This window comes from Equus quagga, unplaced genomic scaffold (assembly GCF_021613505.1).
Source record: "Equus quagga isolate Etosha38 unplaced genomic scaffold, UCLA_HA_Equagga_1.0 73442_RagTag, whole genome shotgun sequence".
Lineage (NCBI taxonomy): Eukaryota > Metazoa > Chordata > Mammalia > Perissodactyla > Equidae > Equus > Equus quagga.
This window is the reverse complement of record NW_025802777.1, coordinates 12350729-12373606: the sequence shown is the minus strand read 5'-3', so window position 1 is coordinate 12373606 and position 22878 is coordinate 12350729. Positions and strand designations below refer to the sequence as shown.

Sequence of the window (22878 nt, the reverse complement as noted above, 5' to 3'; positions counted from 1 at the left end):
TGGCTTGCATAAGTCTGTGAAAAGGGTTCATGAAAAATATTTTGACAATATCCTCACCTAAAACAGTCAAGGTAGTACTTGCTGAAGTATCATTGCTGTCCCTGGGACTTTTCTTCTTGGATCAGACCCATTAGTGGTTTAATCAAAGTAAGGCATCCTGATAAGGCTAAAATGACCATGCACGGATGAGTTTAGGAAAGTCTCCTGCCCGAGCTCTAATTCCACTTGCCAAAAATTCCAGGGAACTAACTCTGTGTTGTCAGAGAATTCTACCTACCAGGGAACTACTGCTTAAATTAAATATTTCTTTTTAGACAAAGAACAGTTGGTTTGGAATTCCCAACAGACATCTTTCTTTTTTTTTTTAAATTAACAGCAAGATGTGATTTAATATCAAGTTAAATGAGTTTATTTGAAAGGAAAAAGTACCTCTTGCTCCATTTTTAACTTGAGAAGTAAGGAAGAAAATAGAAAAAAACAGAAGGAAAACAGAATGAGTATTCTATGAGATAAATGATTTTAATACTCATAAAATTTTTCTTTAATTATCACTATTCTAGGTAGTAGAGTATAGACTATAGCCAGATAGTAGCGGAGATTGAATTTGAGGAAGATAACTGTGAAATCACAGTCTTGAGCCGTTAGCAAGTTGATCAGTAGTAGAAGCCAGATCTACAGGTTGGCCGGAAACAAGACGTTTGGCAGCTCCTGGAAGCCAAGAAGGTTGGGTGGCAGAATCTGGATCTATAGCCCAAGGAAGGGAAGCCACAGACTCCACAACTCAGGTGTCTAAAGCCACGGGATCCACAGCCCTGTGAATAGGAAATTCTAGATCCATAGCCCAGGGAGCAGCAGCTGCTGGACCCAAAGCCCAGAGACCTGGCATAAGTTGACCGGCAGGGACTGCAGACTGTGGAGATCCTTGGATGGTAGCAGGACCTCTGGCAGGGGCTGGACACCACACAGGATCTTGTGGGCTCACAGCAGGTCTCCCCACAGCCACTGTAGAGAGAGGAGCCCAGCTGGCAGGTGCTGGGAGAGCAGAGGTCAGTGCTGTAGACCAGGTTGCTGGGGTAGGAAGAGCCACAGGAGGAGCCTGGGTAGCGCAGGTAGCTCCCAAGGGAGCAGGAGGAGAAGTTTCCAGAGCAGCAGCTGTAGGACATGGTGACAGGAGATGTGAGTTTAGCTGAGTTGTAGTGAGAAGGTGCTCTGATATCCCTGGTTTTTCCCAGCCACATATTTATATATCCTCACTATGCTGGATGTGATGCAAACCCTCCTCATTCTTACGCATGTCTTATCGTGAAAATAGCTAATTAACCTCAGCTATAATTATAACAGAACACATTCATGTGTTCTTAACTGCTGTTTAATTATTCTCGTTTATAGAAGCCACTCCGCTTCTCTCTTTTTTTTAATTTTCAGAAATAAGGTGTGGTTTGCCTTTAAAGATGTTGGTCATGATGTAGATGGTGTCCTCTCTTGTTCACTGAGCTTGACTCTGGGGATTTTGATCATGGGTGTGTAAATTGTTACCAGCAATGTACTCCTAACAGTCATCAGCACCTCCCTCCCAAATATTTACGTATGTTTTATTGAGCATTTACCATATGTAAAACATTGAAAATTGTGGTATCGTTTAATCCTTGCAACAACCTTATGAGAGAGGAATTATCACCAAGTTAGTAACCCCGATGTGTCTATCTCCAAAGCCAGCAGGAACCACAATGCTATGTTGACAACTTGAGAAGCTCGTCTTCTTTTGCTCCCAGAATCACAGGAACAATGAATTCCCAGGGGAAAAAATAACATTTCAATATGATAACATTTGCATTTTATCCGATGTTTCTGCCTATGTATTCTTTTATGAAGTCCCCAGATCTGGCCACTGAAGGAACAGCTTCTTAATTCTTTTAGATTTTTTTTTTCGTACTCAAAGTTACCATGGAGATGGTTGTTTGAAACTATCTTCTATTTGTCTTCTCATTTAGATTATCATCCTTAAGCAACTCATGTTTTCTCCAGTATGGAGTTATTGCATTCTTCTTTTTCCATGTGAGGCAGAGAATTCTTTGGCAAATACTTAGACTATCACTGAGAATAATTGCTAAAAACTGGTACAGCTTGAACGAGTTGACTACCAATGAAATACATTTGCAAAAACTTGAATTTTAATAGTGTGCTAACCTTTGCCAACTCAGTTGGGAGTGAGAAATGAGACACCTCAGAGAGTGATTCACTTCACTCCCTGCTGAGTTCTCTTTTGCTCATCATTCTAGAAAGACAAAGCAGCATAAAATTTACCTTCATATTAAGTAGTTAAAATTATCCTCATCACTCTAAAAAAAATCAATGGTATAAAGAAAAGTCCTGGAATTAGAGATGTCTTTTTTTTCATTTATATATAATATCCAACTTCTGCCTTAAAGCATCTTTTAGAAATTGAAAAGCAAAAAGCTATGTATGTAATTTGATCTTTTCTCTTTGTCTCGCAGATGATGGTTTTTTCTAATCTCCTATAGTATTTGCTTATCCGGCACCAATGAAATAGTCCGCCCATTGTTTTGCTCACAAATGTCTACCTAAGGTATTGCTCACTCCCCCAAATCCATCTTATCCCTCAAAGCCAAAGTCAAATTCTCTGTATCCGACAGGTGTTCATCTCAACTAAGCTTTAACTATTCTGCCATAAGGATCTTAGCATTTTATAAGCTGTCTATTTGAGTGAACACACACACACACACACCCCACCCCCGCGGAGGAATTGGAAGAGACATCTTGAACTGAGCTGTGCAGACTAAGATTTCAGTCGTTTGAACTTGCAGGATAGTCCTATGTGTGGAAAGAGTCAAGTACTCAGAAGTTCCTCAGAATCAGCAACAAGGCTTAATTTTCTTTGGCTGAGTGCCTGTCACAGACTGGGTGCTTCAAATTATTTATGAAATGAAAGAATATATCAAATCATCCACTTTTTATTTTTACATTCATCCAAAATAAATATGTGCATATGAACTAATTGCTTTTTCTTTCTTCTTTTAAAAATTATCTTTAATAAAATATTAAGTAAATATAATATCTCTTTCATACTTAGATATAATCCCCAAGTTAATCATAACCAGATCAGTGCTTGAAGTGACCTTAGATCTCTGTCTCCCACACTCACCCCAAGAAAGACTACCGTTGTGGCCTTAATTTATTATTCTTTCTTTCTTTTTCCAACTGCTACATCCTCATACATTCTAATGGTTCTGTTTTCTCAGCCTGACAAACATACAAACAACCTTCCTCAATCCAAAAATTTTAAATAGCATCATCACCTCCAAGGTTACATGTTCTTCTTATTTTTAAAGAGAGAATTCTCTAAAGAGTTCTGCAATCAGTTTGCCAACTAACTCACTTCTTATTCTTTTTTCAATAACCACTCTGTTTCTTTTTGGTTTAACAATCTTCTGGAATTTCACTGACATGGTTAGCAGTGACTTGATGCTGTCAAATGCAATGGACATTTTAGGGTGTCAAACAGTTAATCACACTTAACACAGGTGCCTGTGTCCTTGATCTTGAAACATGTTCATCTATGTACTTCCACTACAACACGCTCCTGGTTTTCTATGTAACTTTCACCCACCTAATTGTCTGTTACCCTCAGTTGGGTTCTTGGATTTGTTTCTTGAGGCTTGATCCTGGTCCGGCAAGGTAGTCTTTCTATAGGGGAAGCACTTCCCCTTCATGGCTTAAAATACTACCTGTATTCTATGACACTCAGATGTATATTTCCAGTACACAGATATTTTTACTTTTGTAATTCTAGACTCATATATCTAACTACCTACTAGCCATTGCCATTTGGAGGTTTCATAAGGGGATCAAGCTTTTATGTGTACGAAATTGAACTTTTGCTTTTCCTTAGGTCGAAAAAATATATTTTTTTCTCATCTGAGTATGCAACATTTCCACCCACCTAGTTGTTTAACTCAGAAACCTTGGAATCTTCCTAACATATGCAATCCATCCTGAGTATGACCCATTCCATCTTCCAAATTTATTGTAAATCTACCTAGTCTAGGATTTCTCAACCTCATCATCAATAACATTTTGGACTGGATAAGTGTTTGTTGTGAGGAGTATCCTGTGCATTGTAAGATATTTGTCAGTATCCTTAGCGTCTATCCACTATATGCCAGTGACACATGCCTCCCCCCCACTATGGCAATTAAAAATATTTCCAGAAATTGAGTGGGGGAGAAAGAAGCACTGGTGGAGAACCACTGCTCCAGTTCCAAGTAGTTTCTTTCTCGGCAGAACTATTGAAAAATTTTCAACACGGCCTCTCATTTTCAAAAATTGTGTCCTTCAAACTTTTCTCTCCATCCCTATCTGATGATCTTCTTAAAACTAAAAACTGGTCATGTCACTCTCCTGATAAAAACTTTTTCATCGTCTTGTAACACACGTATGATAAAACACAAAACCTCTACACAATCTGGAGGGCAGCACAATCGCGTCCCTGCCCATGTCTTCAACCACCTCTTCACAGCGTACTCTTTCCCTTTCTCACAAACACACTGCCTTTGTTCCACAATGAAAATATCTGAAATGTTTTTCCTACCACAAAGACATGCTATTTTCTCTGCCCTGAATATTCTTTCTGTATCTGGATAATTAAAATAATTAGGCCTGTCCTCACTTTCTAACCAACATATCCCGGGATAAATTAGGCTGGCCTTTGATGATTTCTATCAACATTGTACTTAATTCTATCATTTTTGTAATGTATTTATTTTGCAGACTGTCCTGTAGCCTAGAATAGTGCAACTGAAGCAAGTCTGTGACAGTTTGTTACCATCTGCCACGAGAGAAATAACATATATCAACAAGTAAATCAATGAATTGCTTCCTTCATTAGAAGTCTTACGTGATTTAAAACATCAGCTTAAAAAAGTCATAGGTTTGGTATCCTCCCTGATTTAACCTGTTCTGTGACCCACTCTTTGAGTGGCACTTCTCTGACTGTTAGCTCTAATGGGCAGGGAAGGCGGGAAGTATGCTCTTTCTTGTTCAACACTGAATCTTCAGCTCCAGAATAGTCAAAGTTATATAGTGGTTGCTCCATAAATACTTACTTAATGGATAAACTAGGAAACTGATGGTTTTATCATCACCTAAATATCTTCTTTCTTATCTTGTCTTGAGGACTTTGAACATTTCCTTGATATGCATATTCCCTTAAACGTTTCATAAAAACAGTGAACCTAGCAGAGACTCAACTGCCCTCATGAACAGTCTCCTGGCCCAGACCTGCTTCTGTTTCTTTGCATCCTATTTTCATTATAGTATACCTATAACATCTATGCAGTTCTGAAAATGGGATCCCTGGGAGACATCTATGACCTCGCTCTTCCTTACTTCCCATCTCCAATCTCAGGTCAGCATGTCTTGCTATTTTTTATCTCAAAAATATATTAGAATCCTTCATTTTCCTATCTTGCTGTAACTCAGCTGTTTTGCCTTTTTTTACTGCAGGCGGTCTTCAGTATGTCCCCCATGGCCTTCTCTCACCTATCTCAACTCTTTTCCCTGTGCATTTCTCTGAATGGTTTTTCTAAAAGTCTATGTCAGCCTTTACAAACTCGAATTCAATTTCCTAAGTATTTTACGCATGTCATCCTATGATCTGACCCCCAATTATCTCACACCTGGTGTCTTTATGTCCTAATTTTATCTTCAAAAGATATCAGATAGCTTCAGCTCAGCTTAAGGGCAACGGCAGAGGAGGAGCTAGTCAGGCAAAGGGGCTTTGTTTCAAGAAGCTCAGCATCAGCAAAGAATGTCAGAAGAGAAGAGATGAAAGATGGGGCTGGAGACAGACAGGAGCCAGATTGCAAGGAGCTCTGCAAGTCATGGGAGGGGTTTGGACATTCTTCAAAGGTCTAAAAGTCTCTGAAAATCAAACTTTTTTTAGAAATAATTTGGTGGTGAAAGACAACATGATCTATCCTCTTTACATGGAATCACATGGCTCAAATTAATGGAAACTATGCATAGTTTTGTTTTCTTCTTTTTATTAGTGTGGATATCTTATGTTTTGCCTCATAAATAAATAAATATATTTGATTATGGGGTGTTGTCCCAGATACTACCTGGGATATTATATAATATGCAGTTTATCCGTTCTATTATCTTTCTAAAATCTGAAAAACTCTGAATTCCAAAATTTATCTGTCTCCATTGGCTTAGATAAGGGACTGTGAATCTGCAGAAATTAAAAGGCATTGATAAGTTATAAATATGGATATAACTGATCAAATTTTCCTCCTACAGAAATGACTTTGACTGCAATGTGAAGAATGGATTGAAAAGTCACACAGGAGTAAGGGTGGGTCCAGGGGTTAGACCCTGGCAGTATGATTCAATAGCCTATATTCTTAACAACAGTGTTTGGTTGCCTCTCATAAAAATGACTATTAAAGCCCAGGAACATGTGTAGGATGAGATGAGAAGGGAGCCTTCTCTAGGGTGGCACTGTGAGAAAATCTTGCATTTCAGGAATTGGCAAAGAGGAGCCCACAAAAGCCTGGGAAGGAATAGCCAGTGAAGTAAAGAGAAAATTATGAGTGTAAAAAAATCAAGTTAAAAATGTGTTAAAAATATGGGAAAGCAGACAAAATTATACAGTGTTGGAGGGAGGTCAAGTTAGATAGATGTTGCCCTGGATTTTAAGCATCTCACTACCAGAGACTATACATATGTACATATTTATTTTGTTTTGTCTCATTTTTGTTTCTTTACTTTGAAAAAGATCACAATTTCAACAGTGTCTGGTACATAGTAGGTGCTAAATAAATGCTTGCTAAACTGAATCATCTTGTTTAATTTTTTGAATATATTAACATGGAATTTAAAAGGCAATTTCAAGGCAATTCAACAAGCATGCATTGATGCGCAAGGCACTGTTGTGGGTGGAGAGGAGGAGGAGGGGACAAAGAAATGGCCCATCCAAAGGAGGTACACCTTCATCTGTCTATGAAAAATGAATAGAGGGGCTGGCCCCAGGGCATAGTAGTTAAATTTGTGTGCTGTGCTTTGGCAGCCTGGGACTTGTAGGTTCAGAGCCCACGTTACAGACCTACACACATTAAGCCATGCTGTTGCGGTGTCCCATATACAAAATAGAGGAAGGTTGGCATGGATGCTAGCCCAGGGCAAATTTTCCCCAATCAAAAAGAGGAAGATTGGAAACAGATGTTATCTCAGGGCTAATCTTCCTCGCAACCCTGACCCCCCCCCCCCCGCCCCAAAAAAGAACAGAAATATGTCAAGAGAAGATAAGTGACTTTAAATTGTGTTATAGGCAATAAAATCCAATCACTTTCACTCTTCCTTAAGACTCCTTAGTTACTATACAAAGATGAATAAAATCTTAGGCCCTTTGGATTTACAGCTTGTGAATTACTTTGAATTCTGTTTATGTTTTACACAGAAAATAGTCATTCTCTGATTAGAAGTCATTTTAGGCTATAGGATCTTCCTGCTTATACAAACGCTGTGTGCTTAATCTCATTTTACATATTGCTTCTTACAAAATCAACAATCAAAGCTTAAAAATAGGAATTTGTCATATTAAAAAAAAGCAACCCCAGTAAGCCAATAACTCTAAAAAGATCAAGAAAAAACGTTAATGTGTTCAAACTCTACACAAGGTTAGTTTATTAAATAAAAACATATCTGCCACATTTTAGGAGAATAAAACATATGGAATAACCTCATAATTTTTCTTATATGTACTTCTCAGTATCTGACATAAAACTCTAAGATAATGTTTTGACCCGTCTCAGTCTATCAATAACCAGTGTTGTGGTTGGACCAGCCCTGGCAGTTCTTATGATTGCAAGACGCCCTTCAGCAATAACCATCAGGAAACTTTGAAAAAGTAAAGGTTTATTCTACAAGACCTGGAAATTACACAGCACATCTGAAGCCCCACAGTGAAGTTGTGGGGAGAGGGAGACAGAGACACAGAGAGAGAGCCCCCTGGGGTTCTGCTTTTGTTAGAGTTGAGGGTGGGGGCCTAGGGTTTCACAGGCTCACTATTGGTGAATTTGAAACACAAGAGTTGGAATTTGAAGCCAGGGAAGAGAAAAAACAAATGGCCCAAATGGTTAGTTATTGAAATCAACCAAGACCTCTAAAACAAAGAAGCCTCAGGAGGGGAGGTGCCCTGGCTTTTTATCTAGTCCTGTGGCTGACAATGTGTTTATTTGAGATAGCTGTCTTTGAATTGGATGCCTCTTTGAAATGGATGACTCAGCAATCAAAGCTTAAGTCAGGCACTGGTGTTACCAAAAAAAAAAAAAAAAACCAAAAAACTCTCAGGGCTTGCATTACAGATAGTTTCCCAACTTTGACCATTCTTTCACTGTATAATGATGACATACATGTATCTCTGAGAGAAATGAAGTAGTTGGTTGTCAGTCAGTTCCTGAAGCAGAGGGTTCTAGTAAGTGAGTATAATAGAAAGCAGCCTTTGGGTAGGAGTATGAAGAGGCATTAAACTGGATTTATACAAGCCAACACTATAGGCTGATCTGTATTAAGCTGACACAACGTCCCTAGTAGAGAAGTCATTTCCAAGGTAGAAGTTAGGATGATAATTCAGGTTCGGGGAGTCACAAGATCTACAATTGAAAGATTGGAAGACATTGACTTTATCATCTCTGGAAAAGAATGGTTTCTGGCTGCTGGTGGGCTTACAGCAGCTGTTTTGAGAGTCACAGCAGAGAGACCTGTCTTGGTGGTGACTGGGATAACAGAGGTCAGTGGGTAGTCAAAGTAGCAGCTGAGGTAAGAGGAGCCACAGGATAAGAGTGGATAGACTAGAACTTCTATAAGAGAACAGGAAGAGACATTTCCAGCCCAGCAGGAGTAACATGTTACTATATCTAATTCATCTGTTATCAACATCAGAGTGTGTCTGAATGTTCCCTGACGGCCTAGAGTGCTTATGTGCTCACCGGGTGAGTGTGATGTTCTTGACAGCCAACTTCAGTATCCTTCTACACTACAATTTGCATAAGAACACCTCCTTTGTGTGTTGTCTGATTCCAATCAAATAGATTAACACCATCATAAGTATGCTTACTTTTATTTTATAGCTAAAAGCCAGTTTTCAGTTTTGCCTTAGACGTCAGATAATTGTTGAATACTCAGAACAGTTGGTCATCATTGCCGGCTTAATTTGTGACTCAGAGGGTCATCTCTAGGATGCTGAGCTATAACTCTTTTCTTTCCTCCATACTAACAGTATTATATTTTATTGCAATTCTTTTCTCAGTCATTCCTAATGTGCTTTGCCATATTATAAAGCACATACTTACGTTCGGTAACAACTAATATGTGTGATATAAATGGTGCATAAAAGACAAAGATATCATTGCATGATCATGATACTCCATAGAATCAAATGAGTTTTCAAGAAAAATAATTTCTCTTGGCTCTCTTTACCAGTTGAATGAATATATGCTTCATGTAAGTGGACTTAAATTATATTAGCTAAGAAGATGGAAATTTCAGCCCAAATACTTTTTAAAAAGTCATCTGCTATCAAATTTATAGTGTGTAAATTTTTAATGGCCCCTTAGGGGCTGTTTATAAGCAGTAAAGCAAATACTAAATTATTTTCTTCAAGCATATTGAAAATTGCTGAACAAATAAAAAGTGGCAGAGCAGTGTTACAGATAGTCACATTTCCATATTATGTGAGGGTGGGTTTTACATCTAAAAGTCCTCAGCTAACATAGATATAGCAGTGTAGTGGCTCGCAGAGCAGATGGACAGCACGGAGGCCAAGAGTTAAAGGCAGTGAGAGAAGACCGTCCAGAAGAATCAAAGTATAAAAGAAACATTCAAGGGGCTGGCCCCGTGGCCAAGTGGTTAAGTTCACGTGCTCCACTGCAGGCGGCCCAGTGTTTAGTTGGTTCGAATCCTGGGCGCGGACATGGCACTGCTCATCAAACCACGCTGAGGCAGCGTCCCACATGCCACAACTAGAAGGACCCACAACGAAGAATATACAACTATGTACTGGGGGGCTTTGGGGAGAAAAAGGAAAAAAATAAAATCTTTAAAAAAAAAATACACATTTAAAAAAAAAAAGAAACATTCAAAAGAACATGAATACCCACAACGAGAAGGACCTGCAACTAAGATATACAACTATGTATCAAGGGGGTTTGGGAAATAAAGCAGGAAAAAAAAAAAAGGAACATGAGTAGAAAAAGCATTAAGGAAATGCTGACTTAGCTTACACTCAAGATAAAAAAATTATAAAGGAAGTTGATTAAAACATGTTCATTTGCATATTTATGATGTTTAAGGGGGGAATGGAATATACTATTGTATAGTTTACTGGATATTCAAAATGTTTAGGAATTGAGAGGATAAATATTTAATTTTAGGTTATATGAAAGAACATGATGTTTATGGCTCATCCAACCAAAGAGTTAGGTTAAGGGACCCATATGCATTTATTTTTTGAACATAGTTGCATATGTTTGTGGTGTAATAATAGTTAAAATATTTATAGAATGCTTTCTATATTCAAGAAACTCTTCTAGTTGCCTCACATATCTTATCATGTGCTCCTCATTGTAACCTTGTGATAAAAATACTATCATTATCTCTCTTTTACATTAAAGGAGATTGAATTTTTGAGAGGTCCTACAATATGTACAAGACAAATAGCCAAGAAGTGTTCAAGCTTGAGATTCAAATATACATAGTGTTTCTTCAGGTGTCATATGTGATGAGGATTTTAGGCTGGTTAATTTTAAAACTGCAGATGAGAAGCAGGCTCCGAGGAGTGGAATTTGCTTGCCCTTTGATCAGAGACAGCTGCATTTGTGAAGGAATTCTCCATGCCTCCCTCTCTGTGCCAGGAGGAAGGGGGGATGGCCTTATCTCTGGAAACTCTTAATGGGGAAGGCAAGAACTTAAGTTGTTTACTGTCTGGCAACCTCATGTAACTGACCCCCCACCCCAAAATCCTCCTTTGTCTTTAGCTGAAGATGATATTTGAGCAGTGACTTCTGCCATTTACTCAATCAGGTTTGATTCTTATCTAAAAGTTGTGGGACCGCCAAATGGCCGGACCCTACAGGCATTGATACCATTTTAACTTTTTTACATATCCTTTGTCTTGTAAAGAGATAACTCACATACCTATGCCTTAAATTTAGCTCTAACCCTCAACTTGGGGCAGCAGCAGAAGCAGCAGCAGCAGCGGCTCCTCCTGCCCATGGGTCCTTGTCCCCACGCAGCAGCTCTGACTGCCCAAGGGTCCTGTCCCCATGCTGGCAGCGGCAGCGGCAGCGGCAGCAGCAGCAGCTCCCCATGCCAGCAGCATCTCTGACTGCCCGTGGGTCCTGTCCCCACACAGCAGCTCTGACTGCCCATGGGTCGTGTCCCCATGGCAGCAGCAGAAGCTCTGACTGCCCATGGGTCCTGTCCCCATGCTATTCTATACTATTCTCTAAATAAAAGAGCACTTCTGCCAGATCTTAAGAGTCTAAGAAACCTTTCTTTCGACTCCTCGGCTTACCAACCCCGCATCAATATGCACAGGTAAAAAAAAAAAATTCTTAAGTACTCTAAGGAATGATCCTGAAGGGCAAAAACTCAGAAGATCCTCTAGGTGGAGAAACCAAAGTGGGGACCCAGAGTGTGACATTCTGATGGCCAAGTGATACTGTTACCTGAAGGACAGCGTGGGAGCCCAGGCACAGGTTGGGATGTCAGTCGGTTAACAGGACAGCCCTGACTCCTCTGTCTTCTTAATGGGCTTGATCCTTTCCCACTCTGTACCTACTAGAGAGGAGCTATCCTAGCTCTAGTTGCCTTATGGGAAGAAGGAGTTACTGCCAACAATCAAGTAATGACTTATCAAAGAGGCCCAGCCATTGAGGAATCATGTGCCTGTGAACAAGCAGAAGCTCTTTGGACAATATCAGTTCAACAGAGTTTCAGCAGCTTGAAGGTGATGTGCCTTCATTCTCTACTCATATTGGCAAGACTTCAACATTCAACAGACAAAGATAATACCTTTCAGTGCTCATTCATTTTGAGTTTCAAGACCATGAATAAGCAATTTTGTTTGACATTCCCAAGAGAGTCATGATAAAGCAATGATTGATACTGCTACCCCCAAGAGTAGGATCTGATGGGCTAATGGGTGCTAGGTGGCACTTTGCTTTCATATCATGTTTTTCTAACTTTTCAGTGGCTCTCATCATATGCTGCAGTGATTTATAGGGGTTTATCCAAAGCAGTGGCTCAGCAAGCAAGGACTCCTTTGAGGAAAGTTTGCACATTTTTTTGCCTGTTTTACTCTGACATGATATAGAATCAGTGAAAATTTAGGCAAGAAAATATATTAAATTAGATTTAAGTAAACTTTGGAAAACAAAATTTATTTTTCTCTATGTTTGAAAGAGCACCGGTTGTTTTGCTTATGCTTCAAATAGTGATGCCCTTTGCATAAGTTTGGAATCTCAGTAACGCAGACCAAAGGTTATTCTATGCTCCTCCTACTCTCTAAAAGGAGATTAACAGGTGAACAGTAATTGCCGAAGGTATGATAATTACATCGTACATCAAAGGACTGTGATCAGAAGGACAAAGATGTCTGACGCATAGTACCTTCAATAAATTCAAATGCTAAAAGCTCCACTCTATATTACATAATGCTCATATGCATTTATCATAATAGCCTTATGAATTGACTATTTTCAATTTTCAGATAAAAAATGTAGTGAAGTGTTAAAAATTATTTTAATACAAACTTTACAAAGCCAGAAAGTGAGACTAAGTCTGTTTGTCTCCAGATATTTCGTTACCCAACCCTACCTTTTGTGTTTGTCAAGCTACAATATAAAATTCAAAAAATGCTGAGGACCAAAGGTGTGATGTAGATGAAGTGAAGTTTCATTAGTAAGTTCTTTAGCATTTAAAATCCCTCAGAATATAGCATTAAAATGGAGGGAAGGAGGGGAATATTTCAGGCAAAGTATTAAACCACAGGACAAAAGATACGAGGCAGGAAAGTAAAAGGCAAGTCATTTTAGAATTCACAACCATAACGCTTTTTCTGTCTAGAATTTGAAAATGAAGAATTTGCTGATTAGAATTTCGTCTCATGACTCCAGTAAATGTAGGCTGCCGGTCCAAGGCCTCCCTCTACACATGTTGACCATCGACTAAGAGAACATTTCCACGTCATTCTCTCAGAATGAAGTCTGCAGCTCCGGACGATGGACTAAATGTGGTTTGACTGTTTTTTTCTGCTTTTCCTGGTACAATAATAGACCATGAAAAATCACCCCAAAATTATTGAAGCTAAAGCTTTTTTCCAGTTTGGTTTATAAGCTGGAGAAGATGAGCAATCAATGATACCTCTTCACCTTGCAATATCCAGAGGACACAGAAAGTGAAGTCCCCTGAATCAATTTTATAGTCAAGATATTAACCTCTGTGGTCCTTTGCCCAGCAGAAAGAGTAAGCTGTTAAAAACACCGAATCAGCCACTACTCACTTTTTTTATGATTATGAGTGTGGTAACAGCTTCTCCTTCAGTTACATGACTGGGGTTATTTTGCTGTTAAAGTGCCAGACAGGGAGTATACCCAAGACAAATTTAGGTATTATCCCTTTGCAGAAATTCCCTGAAATAAGGGCAATAACTTATTATGTGGAGTATAGATTTCAACTAAAATTGATTTCGAATAAAAATTTCAATATTATCTGGCCTAAAGAATTTGGAAAAAATCATGCTCTGCCTCTGTGAACTCCACTGCAGAGAAAGGGGGGCGGGTAACTGTAATCTTCTTCTCTCCTTTTGGAAATTCGCAATATGCTTAAGCATATTTAAAAACTGTGAAAGGGGGGAGAAAGCAAATCTGACTAATTTGGTTAGTCCAATATTCCTTGGGTAAATATAAACTTTGTATCTAATCTGTTTATATCTCTTAAGACCAGGAATTCCATATCAACCCTTAGCAGGTTAAGAGATCCCATACATCAGTGATAACTATATGTCTTCACTTTGAGAGACTCTACTGTGCCTATATGAATCTTCCAGAAATGCCCATTTTAAACCTTATCTCACATCTTATCAATCAATAGTCTACTCATGTTCTTAACATATGGTTAATTTTCATTAATCATTTTTTGAGATAATTATCGACTCACAGATAGTTGCGGAGATAGCACAAGAAATATTTCTTTGAAACTCAGAACATCCAAAAGATACACCAGAATACATGCATTAATGAAAAATAATAGAGTACACAATTTTGGTGCCAGTAAGTTAAATCACTACAACTCTCATTTTTCTCTGTTTTTTTTCTACTTGCTTATAAGAATCTACTTCATTACAAAGGTAATCCTTGAACTGAAACATTACTCAGATTAAAGAAGTTTTTAGTGAATTGATCAAATGGAAGAGTTAATGGAAAAAGGCTACGTTTCTCTAAGTAGATGGTTGTTCATCCTATTATAAGGGGTATCTTAAAACAAGTACAATTGATCCAGGGAAAGACCACCATCCAATAATGGAATACCCATATTTGACAATAGTGTATCGTGTAGAGAAGGTTCAACATCACTAGAAGCTTGTATACTCTTGGCACTAAAAATTTGATCATGTAGCAGTTTGATGAGTAATCCATATATGCAGACTGCTTGGTGAGACATACAATTTACAGAAGAAAGTAGGTTGGGTGGCAGAAACAGGGTCTACAACCCAGGAGTGGCAACATGTCAGCAGTTTGGTGGGGGCTAGAGAAGGCAGCCATTCTTGGGTGGCATGCCTCAGTCAACATAGGGGGTAATTGGAGAGTAGGGGTATATACAATACAGGACCAGGGCCAGAGTGAGGTGAGTTGGAGCCTAGCGTCCAACATTTAAGGAGACAATCACTTACACAACCCTGACAGTGAGTGTCCTCTGAAGAATAAGACATTAGAGTAAACCAAATTGATGGGATGAGAACAGACATAGCAGGACACTAGGAAATCAGAAGGTTCCTAAGGGGACAGTAAGGGGAATTCCCAGAGCAGCAGTATGTAAGACACGGTAAGACATGTGACTTCCTGTTGAATAGCTGAACAAAGTATTTTGAACTTGAATGACAACTCACATTGCCTTAATTTAGAGTGCAGTACCTCTCAAATTATAGTCTGCATTCCTGAACTCTGCCCTGTGTATCCCAGCATTTTATTAAATTGTTAATTGCAACTGAATGAGTCCCCAGTCACATAAATAAACACCTTAATTTTTCTACCCAAGAATAAAACAAGCCCAAAGAACCATTCCCGCATATTAAGTGGGAAGGTTATTTTTTAACATTGGCATCTTGTCACTCCTGACACAGAGCTCAGGCTTTCTCAAGCATCTCAAGCTTCTGTCTCTATTTCTGGATCTGTAGAGTTGGACAATCTCACTTTTAATTATAATTTTATTTAATTATTATGTAATCTCTTACCTCTCGCTGCCCAGATATTGTAGTTTAATAAAAAAAGAACTTGTAGTTTCCCTCTCCAAACTCCACACTATATTCTTCCAACCAATTGTGCCATTGTTTCTGTGGTTACCTCTTCCTGAAGCTCCCTTCACACCCACCATTCACACTGAGATAATGGGAGAAAATTTGAGGCTCTCATTAGATGTGGACTAACTCTTTAACGGCAAAGGTCTTGGTCTTTTCTAAGCTGCCAGTATTTTTCACCAAAGAACTCTAATGCAAAGTTAAAGCTCAAGACATATTTAGTGAGCTGAATTCAGAAAGTTGATACTTAGTTATGACTGAGCAGACTGACAGAGCTTGAGAGGCAAGTGCCCCATGTCACTCTCAGCTTTTTCTTGCTCAATTATAGAACCCAGCCTTCTCTGACAGTCTCTGTCACCGTCATCCAACTTGGTCATCAACCTGCTGTTACCTGGTGCCCAAACTCAACAGGACGCTAGAGTGTGGATGTAAAGAAGAACAGAGTATACATCAGAGGTGAAAAGTCACAGAGAGAGACAGAGACAGAGACAAAGGGAGAATAAAGAAAAGCAAAGAGAGGTGAGAAGAAAAATGAAAGAACAGTTGGAAATTAGCAGTGATGAGATAGTAAGAAAAGATTACTATGCAGAGAATGAAGGATGCAAAGGGTATTCCTCTTGTCTGATCCCTGAAATCAAAATCTTGACATAATACTAGTAAAAGTTTAAATATTGAATGTATTCTAACGTATTCGTTTCCTGTTCTACCCTTTGCTTCTTTGTTCCAATTTTTAGCCTCTCATCTCAAAGATTCCATTAGAAAGGGGGAAATTCTCCTAGTCGTTCTAGAACTAGATTCTTTGTCACTGAATACTCCTTCCTTCCATCTTGGGATTGTTCTCTGTTTTAAACAGTTGTCTCTACTCATCACTCCTTGTAGGACCTGGTGCCTTCCTTGCTTGAGGTCAGAAGCTTCTAGTTCTATTAGATTTGCTGAATGCATTCTCCAGACTTTCTCACTGGCCATGCTACCATGATCCCTTTGAATTCGTTTTCCCAATGGTTTCTTTAGTTTACATTTTACTCATTCCACATTATTTTAAGAAGAATTAGCAGTCCACTCTCAATGCTAATAGCAATAATTCAGACTCATAGGCTCTTTTTGTCTTACTAAAAAATTTTAAATGCCTATTTACACCAAAGTCAACGAGTAACTCTGCATGTAGATAATGCATTTTTATTAATTATAACTTGTTGGACATGAGTGACAGATATTTTATTTTAATTATTTTAAACCAAAAGAAGACTTTATTGGCTCATATAAGCAAAGCGCCTGAAGGACTAGTAAAGCTGGCTTAAGATATGATGGGAACCAGAGGCTCCTGTGTCGCCAGGAACTTCTATGCCTCTCTTCCCTGTTCCTCTGCTTTCTATCTCTTGGGCAGGTTTCTGGACACAGAGGACCTGGTTCTCACACTTGCATGCTTACCTCTTTCTTGTCTTGAGTATAAGAGAAAAGAGGCCCTCTTTTCTCAGATTCATTTAGAAAAACTTGAGGAAAAGGGATCCAGGAAGACAAATCAATAAACACTCGTAGCACATGATTGGAGTAAATGATAATCTTTGATAGTTATCCTCTGATTCATGGAGAGTTATTACTAAATATGTTATGGAAAATTTTAACTGAATTCTGACACTACCTTTAGTCTCTGAGACAAATAACTTGCTCAAGTTAAAAATAAACACAAAATGTGTCTTGTCTCAGTACTGAATAATATAAAAGCACGAGATTCAGAACACTGAAAATAATCTAACCTTATCTCCAATTCAATGCAGAAGTCATTAAAAAATGGATGATTCATCTTCTACTTGTCAAGGGACTTAATAACTTAAAAAAATTACCCTTGTCATAATAATCCTATAAATTTATAATTCACAAATATATATTTCTTTATTAACAAGGCAACATATTTCTTCCTATAACTCTTTCCATTCCTCACAATTTTAAACTTTAAAACTCGTCTATCTGTCTCTCTCTCACACACATGCACAAACACACACACTGAATAACCCATTTTCCCGTGTATTTGAAGAACACCATAATGCCCTCCAACTTCTAACACTTAATATTTTCTTGCCTATATATTGGATTTATTCAAATATCTTATATAATAGATTTAATTAGTATTTTTCACCTAGCTGACATCTTCTGGACAAACTCTAATTCAATATTGTTTTGAAAACGTAAACTCAAAATCAAACATGATTGTCAGCATAAGATGTTCCCATTGAAAACACAATGAGAATATTGACTCCATTGTGGGCATATTCTCAATAATACTGTTAAGCCTCCTACCAGCTTTTATGGTGGAAGACATGTACATTTGTTAGTTCTTAGGCAGTGGAAGTGCCCAGTGGTTTCCCTACACACCAGGCCAGAAGCCATTGCCTAGGGAAATGGATTTCCTTGGGAAATCCAAACCCCTTTCCTAAGGAAAGTACTCCAAAAGGCTGTAGCCCCAAAGATAAATCACAAATCGAACTCAGAGAACCAATAAAGAACAATGAGAACATATCAGATGCAAGAGTGCATAAGTTTATTAGGTCAAGCAAAACTGAACTTCCATACATTTTGTAAGAATTTATGAAATTCTGAATCAGTTGTTTCAAAATTACAGACATTGGACTCTATATTTTGGTGATTTAATAATTTCACTATCTGAAAGAAGTAGTCCATAAGCCAGTGCTTGATACCAGAGAAAAGTTGGTGGTGAGAGGGCTTAACTAAGATTATTGAAAATCCCTATGATAGTAGCTCTAAGCAGAGGCTAAAACATTGTGCTTAAAAGGTCTGAAAACTCAACAAGTTGATCTACAGAAGGCTGATCTATAGCTTGGCCTATAACAAGAAAGCTGGCAGCTTCTAGAAGGCAAGTAGGCTGGGCTGGAGAATCTAGATCCATAGGCCAGGGAAGGGAAGCCACAGACTCCATAACCCAGAGGTCTGAAGACATTGGATCCACAGCCCAGTGAGGAGGAAATTCTCAATCCATAGCCCAAAAAACAGCCTCTGCTGGATCCAAAGCTCAGAGATGCAGCATAAGTTGACCGGCAGGGACTGCAGAGACTGGAGGTCCTTGGGCGGTAGCAGGATCTCTGGCAGCAGCTGGACACCACACAGGACATCTGGTGTCTGGCAGGCTCCCATCAGGTCTCCCCATAGCCACTGTAGAGAGAGGAGCCCGGCTAGCAGGTGCTGGGAGAGCGGACGTCAGTGCTGTAGACCAGGTTGCTGGGGTAGGACAAGCCACAAGAGATGCCTGGGTTCTGCAGGTAGCTCCTAAGGAAGCAGGAGAAGTTTCCAGAGCAGCAGCTGTAGGACATGGTGACAGGAGAGGTGAGTTCAGCTGAGTTACAGTGAGAAGATTCTCTGAGTAACAATGTCATGGTTTCGACTCCAAGTTATATGCACTCTTAGACCTGGATGTGTCATTGTCCAGATGCTCCCTCTTCTTGCTCACCATTTTATACAAGAATGCCTCTCTAGGTTATTGCTTAAGTTCACCTTATCACAACTTCACTTAATTTTACTTTAATCACTCTGATACACTTAAGAGAAGTTTCTCAGTTTCTTTCCCCAGGAATTCTTTTTTGTTTGACCTTCAAAGTTATACGTCATCACATTTACAAATATCCTCCACCTTATTATTCATGTGTACAATGTGCCCTTGTCCTACTAATGGAATTACATAAACTTTTTCTGCCTTTCCTTTAAATTATTAGCAACATCAGAGGTTACTATAGTTTGTCCTTTTTTCCACAAGCATATTAGAATGGATTTCTCCAAATACCTGTGTTCAATAGTCTTAACAATCCATCAGTTGAAACTTTTACTCTTTTTCTTTTTGAAATAATCCACGCAATTCCTGATATCCATGAATTTAGCTTAATTAAATTGTGGATTCATTGGCAAAGCACTCAGCCTGCCTTTTCTGTGATGTGTGTGACTTTCTCATGTCTTGATCTCATGATCAGAATTAAGGAGTACAGACATCGTCTTTGGTATTCATGCCAATGGCTTCTTTAAAGGGAATAGAAGCCTAAAAAGCTTCCCAGGAGGCTATTCATTTAGGAAACAATAACTACAACCCTTTGAGTGGGACTTTAATGAGAAGTCTTTGCTAGAATGAATTTCTCTACATGTTTTCTGATGAGCCTTTCTTTCAGTAGGCATTATTCTCTGTTTATGCCCTAAATAAGCTCATAATTTTTTGTTTTGTTTTGTTTTTTAATGGAAGGACAGATTCTTAACTTCAATTATTAACTTATACCTAAAATAATACTTTGGTAATAGTGAACATTTTTTAAAGCAACTAACTTGAAGTATTAGAGCTATATGGGTCTTTAAAATCCTCTGGTCAATCAATACATAGAAAAATTATGTTTCAGAGAGGTTCAATAAATTTCTCCTAATTTCTCAGTAGGATAGAAGCAAAACTGAAGTTGGACCATGGTCTCCTTATGCAGTCAAGATTCAGACACTCAAATACAAGAAAGAAAATTCAGTTTTAATTTGTCTCCTAAAAGAATCTATTAAGCTTATTTATACTAAGATAAAAAAGCCTAATAAAGGCTTATTTACTTCTCCTAGGAATATTTGCATTGAACAGTGTTCAAGAGGAGAATTCCATACATCACTGATCTTTATATATTTAAAGTCTGTTTTCCTTTCACAGCCCAAAAAAGAGAAAAGAACCTGGATAATCTATACTTAGATTAATGAAAAAAAGAAGACAAAGAAGTTCTTCCTATCTGGTTGTACCCATTTGTCTTCTTTGGAATATGACGTTTTATTTGGCAAAACTAAGGGAAATGGCATTCACAATGGTCATTGAAGACAGAGCTCCTTAACTACCTGAAAATTAACTTGCTTTATTTCAAAGCACACTGCTTCAGAGCACTTAGCTACTTTGTTTTATGATTATCTCTCCCATGCAGAATCCAAAGTGTGGTATGCATAACATGAAGTGCCCTTGTGCAATACTTAAACCATCGCTCTGTTTCACTGAAGTAAAGTAAGCTATGCTTTATGAATAGACACCTATTAAATTTACTGAAGAAGTATGTGCCATCCCCAACACATGGGACTTCTTATGATGCCAGTCTTTAACTCCTTTAGAATGGGTGGTACTTCTCTCTTCCTATTAGAAGTTGATTCTGTTAAAAAAAAAAGACTTTCTCACATCTACAAGTTCTGGCTTTTCCTGGCCAGCTCCCTATGTCTGGAAATTAATATTAAAATAACTTGGGAACAAGTCAATTCCAATTAACACTCCCCCAGTCCATTCCTAATGAGGTGAACACTTTTCATTAGAGTGCATTTGTGCACTTTGTACAAATGCTAATGAATAACTCATCAATGCTAATAAATGTTTCCCTCTGAAGGGAAGAAAAAGCACAACAAAACTAGAGTCGCTGTAATAGTCCAGAAGTGGATCCTGGAACTAATAAAATATTCTGTGTGCTCTATATACACAGTCAACGTGTTATAAGGAAAAAAAAAATCACTCTCTGGATATGTCAGAGGAAAAATGTGATTTGGGATAACTTTTTTTTTTTATTTTAGAAATTGAGGAATACCCACACTACTGCATTTGAGGACCCACTAAACACAACTAGTTTATGATCTGAATTCCTTGAGTAGTGGTTGTTTTTCCAGGTCACCTTATTCTTGCAGCTCAGTCTTCAAGGTGACAGTCTCTTTTTGCAATGTTTGTGGAGATATTTAAATACCTTTCATATTAGGCAAATATTTTAGGGAGTAATCAAAACAGTAGAAGTCCATATGCTCCAGGCTAGATATTTTTTCCTTCCTGTTCACTTTTCTTTACATCCTCAAAACTATCTTCTCTAGACCTACCAGGGTCTTCTACTGCCCCGTCCCCAAAGATGCTTCTTTATAACGACTGTTCTTTGGTAAGATTTTACTTTCCAAATTCTCTTACCCAGGGGGTGATCTGTCTGTTAAACATTGTTGCTAATCGTGGGCTGAAAGACTCATTTGTGGGTAAAGGACTTAAGGGAAACCACTCTACCCGTCTGCTCTGGCCTCTCTCCCAGGCACTGGTGCAAGTCAGCCTGGGCTGCTGTTCCCCAGAGGTCACCTGTCCATTGTTAGAAATTCATCTGGGCACTGACATTCCTTTGGTATCCCTGCAGCTTTTCCTTGCTTCAAACTCACCCATGTTATGCTTACAGAACCGCATCATCCATAATTTTTATTTTAAATGAAAAGGCTGGTGTAGCTGATTTCTAAAGGACTCTGCTTACAGACCTCTCTGATCTTCTTACACTTGCATTTACCCAATTCATTTCAAAAATGGAAAAAATAAAGAAAACTATATAGAGTAATAAAGCAAACTCTAGGGTGTTTTTGTGGAATGCCTAAATTCACAATTATTAACATTTCATCATATTTGCTTCATCTCTCTCTCTCTCCTTCTTCTCTCTCTCACTCTCAGTTAAAGAAATAAAACGTTACAGATATAATCCTTTTGTGGGCCAACCTCAGTCTCATTCTCCTTCCTATCTTTCTGAAGACATAATAGTAACGCATTCAGTTTTGAATGGCGTTCCAGGGAACTTTCTTGATGCATATTTATAGATTTATACAGTTTATTGTTTTGTTGTTATTGTTTTAAGTTATAAGAATGCAATCTGATTGCACATATATTTGTAATTTGTTTTTGACATTAAAAATTATTTAAAAAATAAATCTATGTTGATATTTATACATTTGTGCATTTTTTTAATCATTACTTTAGTAGCACTTTTAAGTGCCGGGTAATTTTCTAGCACTTTATTACAAATAGTAGCTCATTTAATCTTCCTAATTGTCCTACTCTGTTATTCTTCTTATTTCATGGATGATGAAGCTGTGACAATGACAGGTTGAGTTCATTGCCCAAGGTCATTCATGTAGTAAGTAGCAGAGATGGGAGTTGAACCCAAATACTAACACCATTGTCAGAGTTTGTGGAAATAACCACTTTATTATCATATAAAGTTTCTTCTCTATTACAACTTTATAGAATTCTACCAAACAAAAATACCACATTTCATTTATCTGTTTCCTTACTATTTCTGATTTCTTTTCTTATTTTTTTTAAAGATTGACACCTGAGCTAACAACTATTGCCAATCTTCTTTTCTTTTCTCCCCCAAACCCCCAATACATAGTTGTATATTCTGGTTGTGCTATGTGGGATGCCACCTCAGCATGGCCTGATGAGTGGTGCCATGTTCATGCCCAAGATCTGAACTGGCAAAACCATGGGCTGC

The 22878-nt window shown here is 38.3% G+C and overlaps 1 protein-coding gene, 1 long non-coding RNA gene and 1 pseudogene across 3 annotated transcripts in view; 1 reads left to right on the top strand and 2 right to left on the bottom strand.

Annotated features, from left to right (window-relative positions):
- Positions 1-13813, top strand: part of LOC124234269 (uncharacterized) — a 90309-nt gene extending 76496 nt beyond the window's left edge. For both annotated transcript variants that reach the window (XR_006887263.1, XR_006887264.1), the window contains exon 3: positions 13150-13813. This is a non-coding gene — a long non-coding RNA (uncharacterized LOC124234269). The remainder of the gene's footprint in view (positions 1-13149) is intronic.
- On the bottom strand, positions 499-1213 carry LOC124234267 (keratin-associated protein 13-1-like). The gene has a single exon (XM_046651517.1). It carries the CDS (start codon positions 1161-1163, stop codon positions 654-656), a length of 510 nt encoding a protein of 169 aa, XP_046507473.1. The 5' UTR covers positions 1164-1213; the 3' UTR covers positions 499-653.
- A 4496-nt stretch (positions 13814-18309) lies between the features above and the next one.
- On the bottom strand, positions 18310-19020 carry LOC124234264 (keratin-associated protein 13-2-like; annotated as a pseudogene).
- Between the last annotated feature and the right edge of the window lie 3858 nt (positions 19021-22878).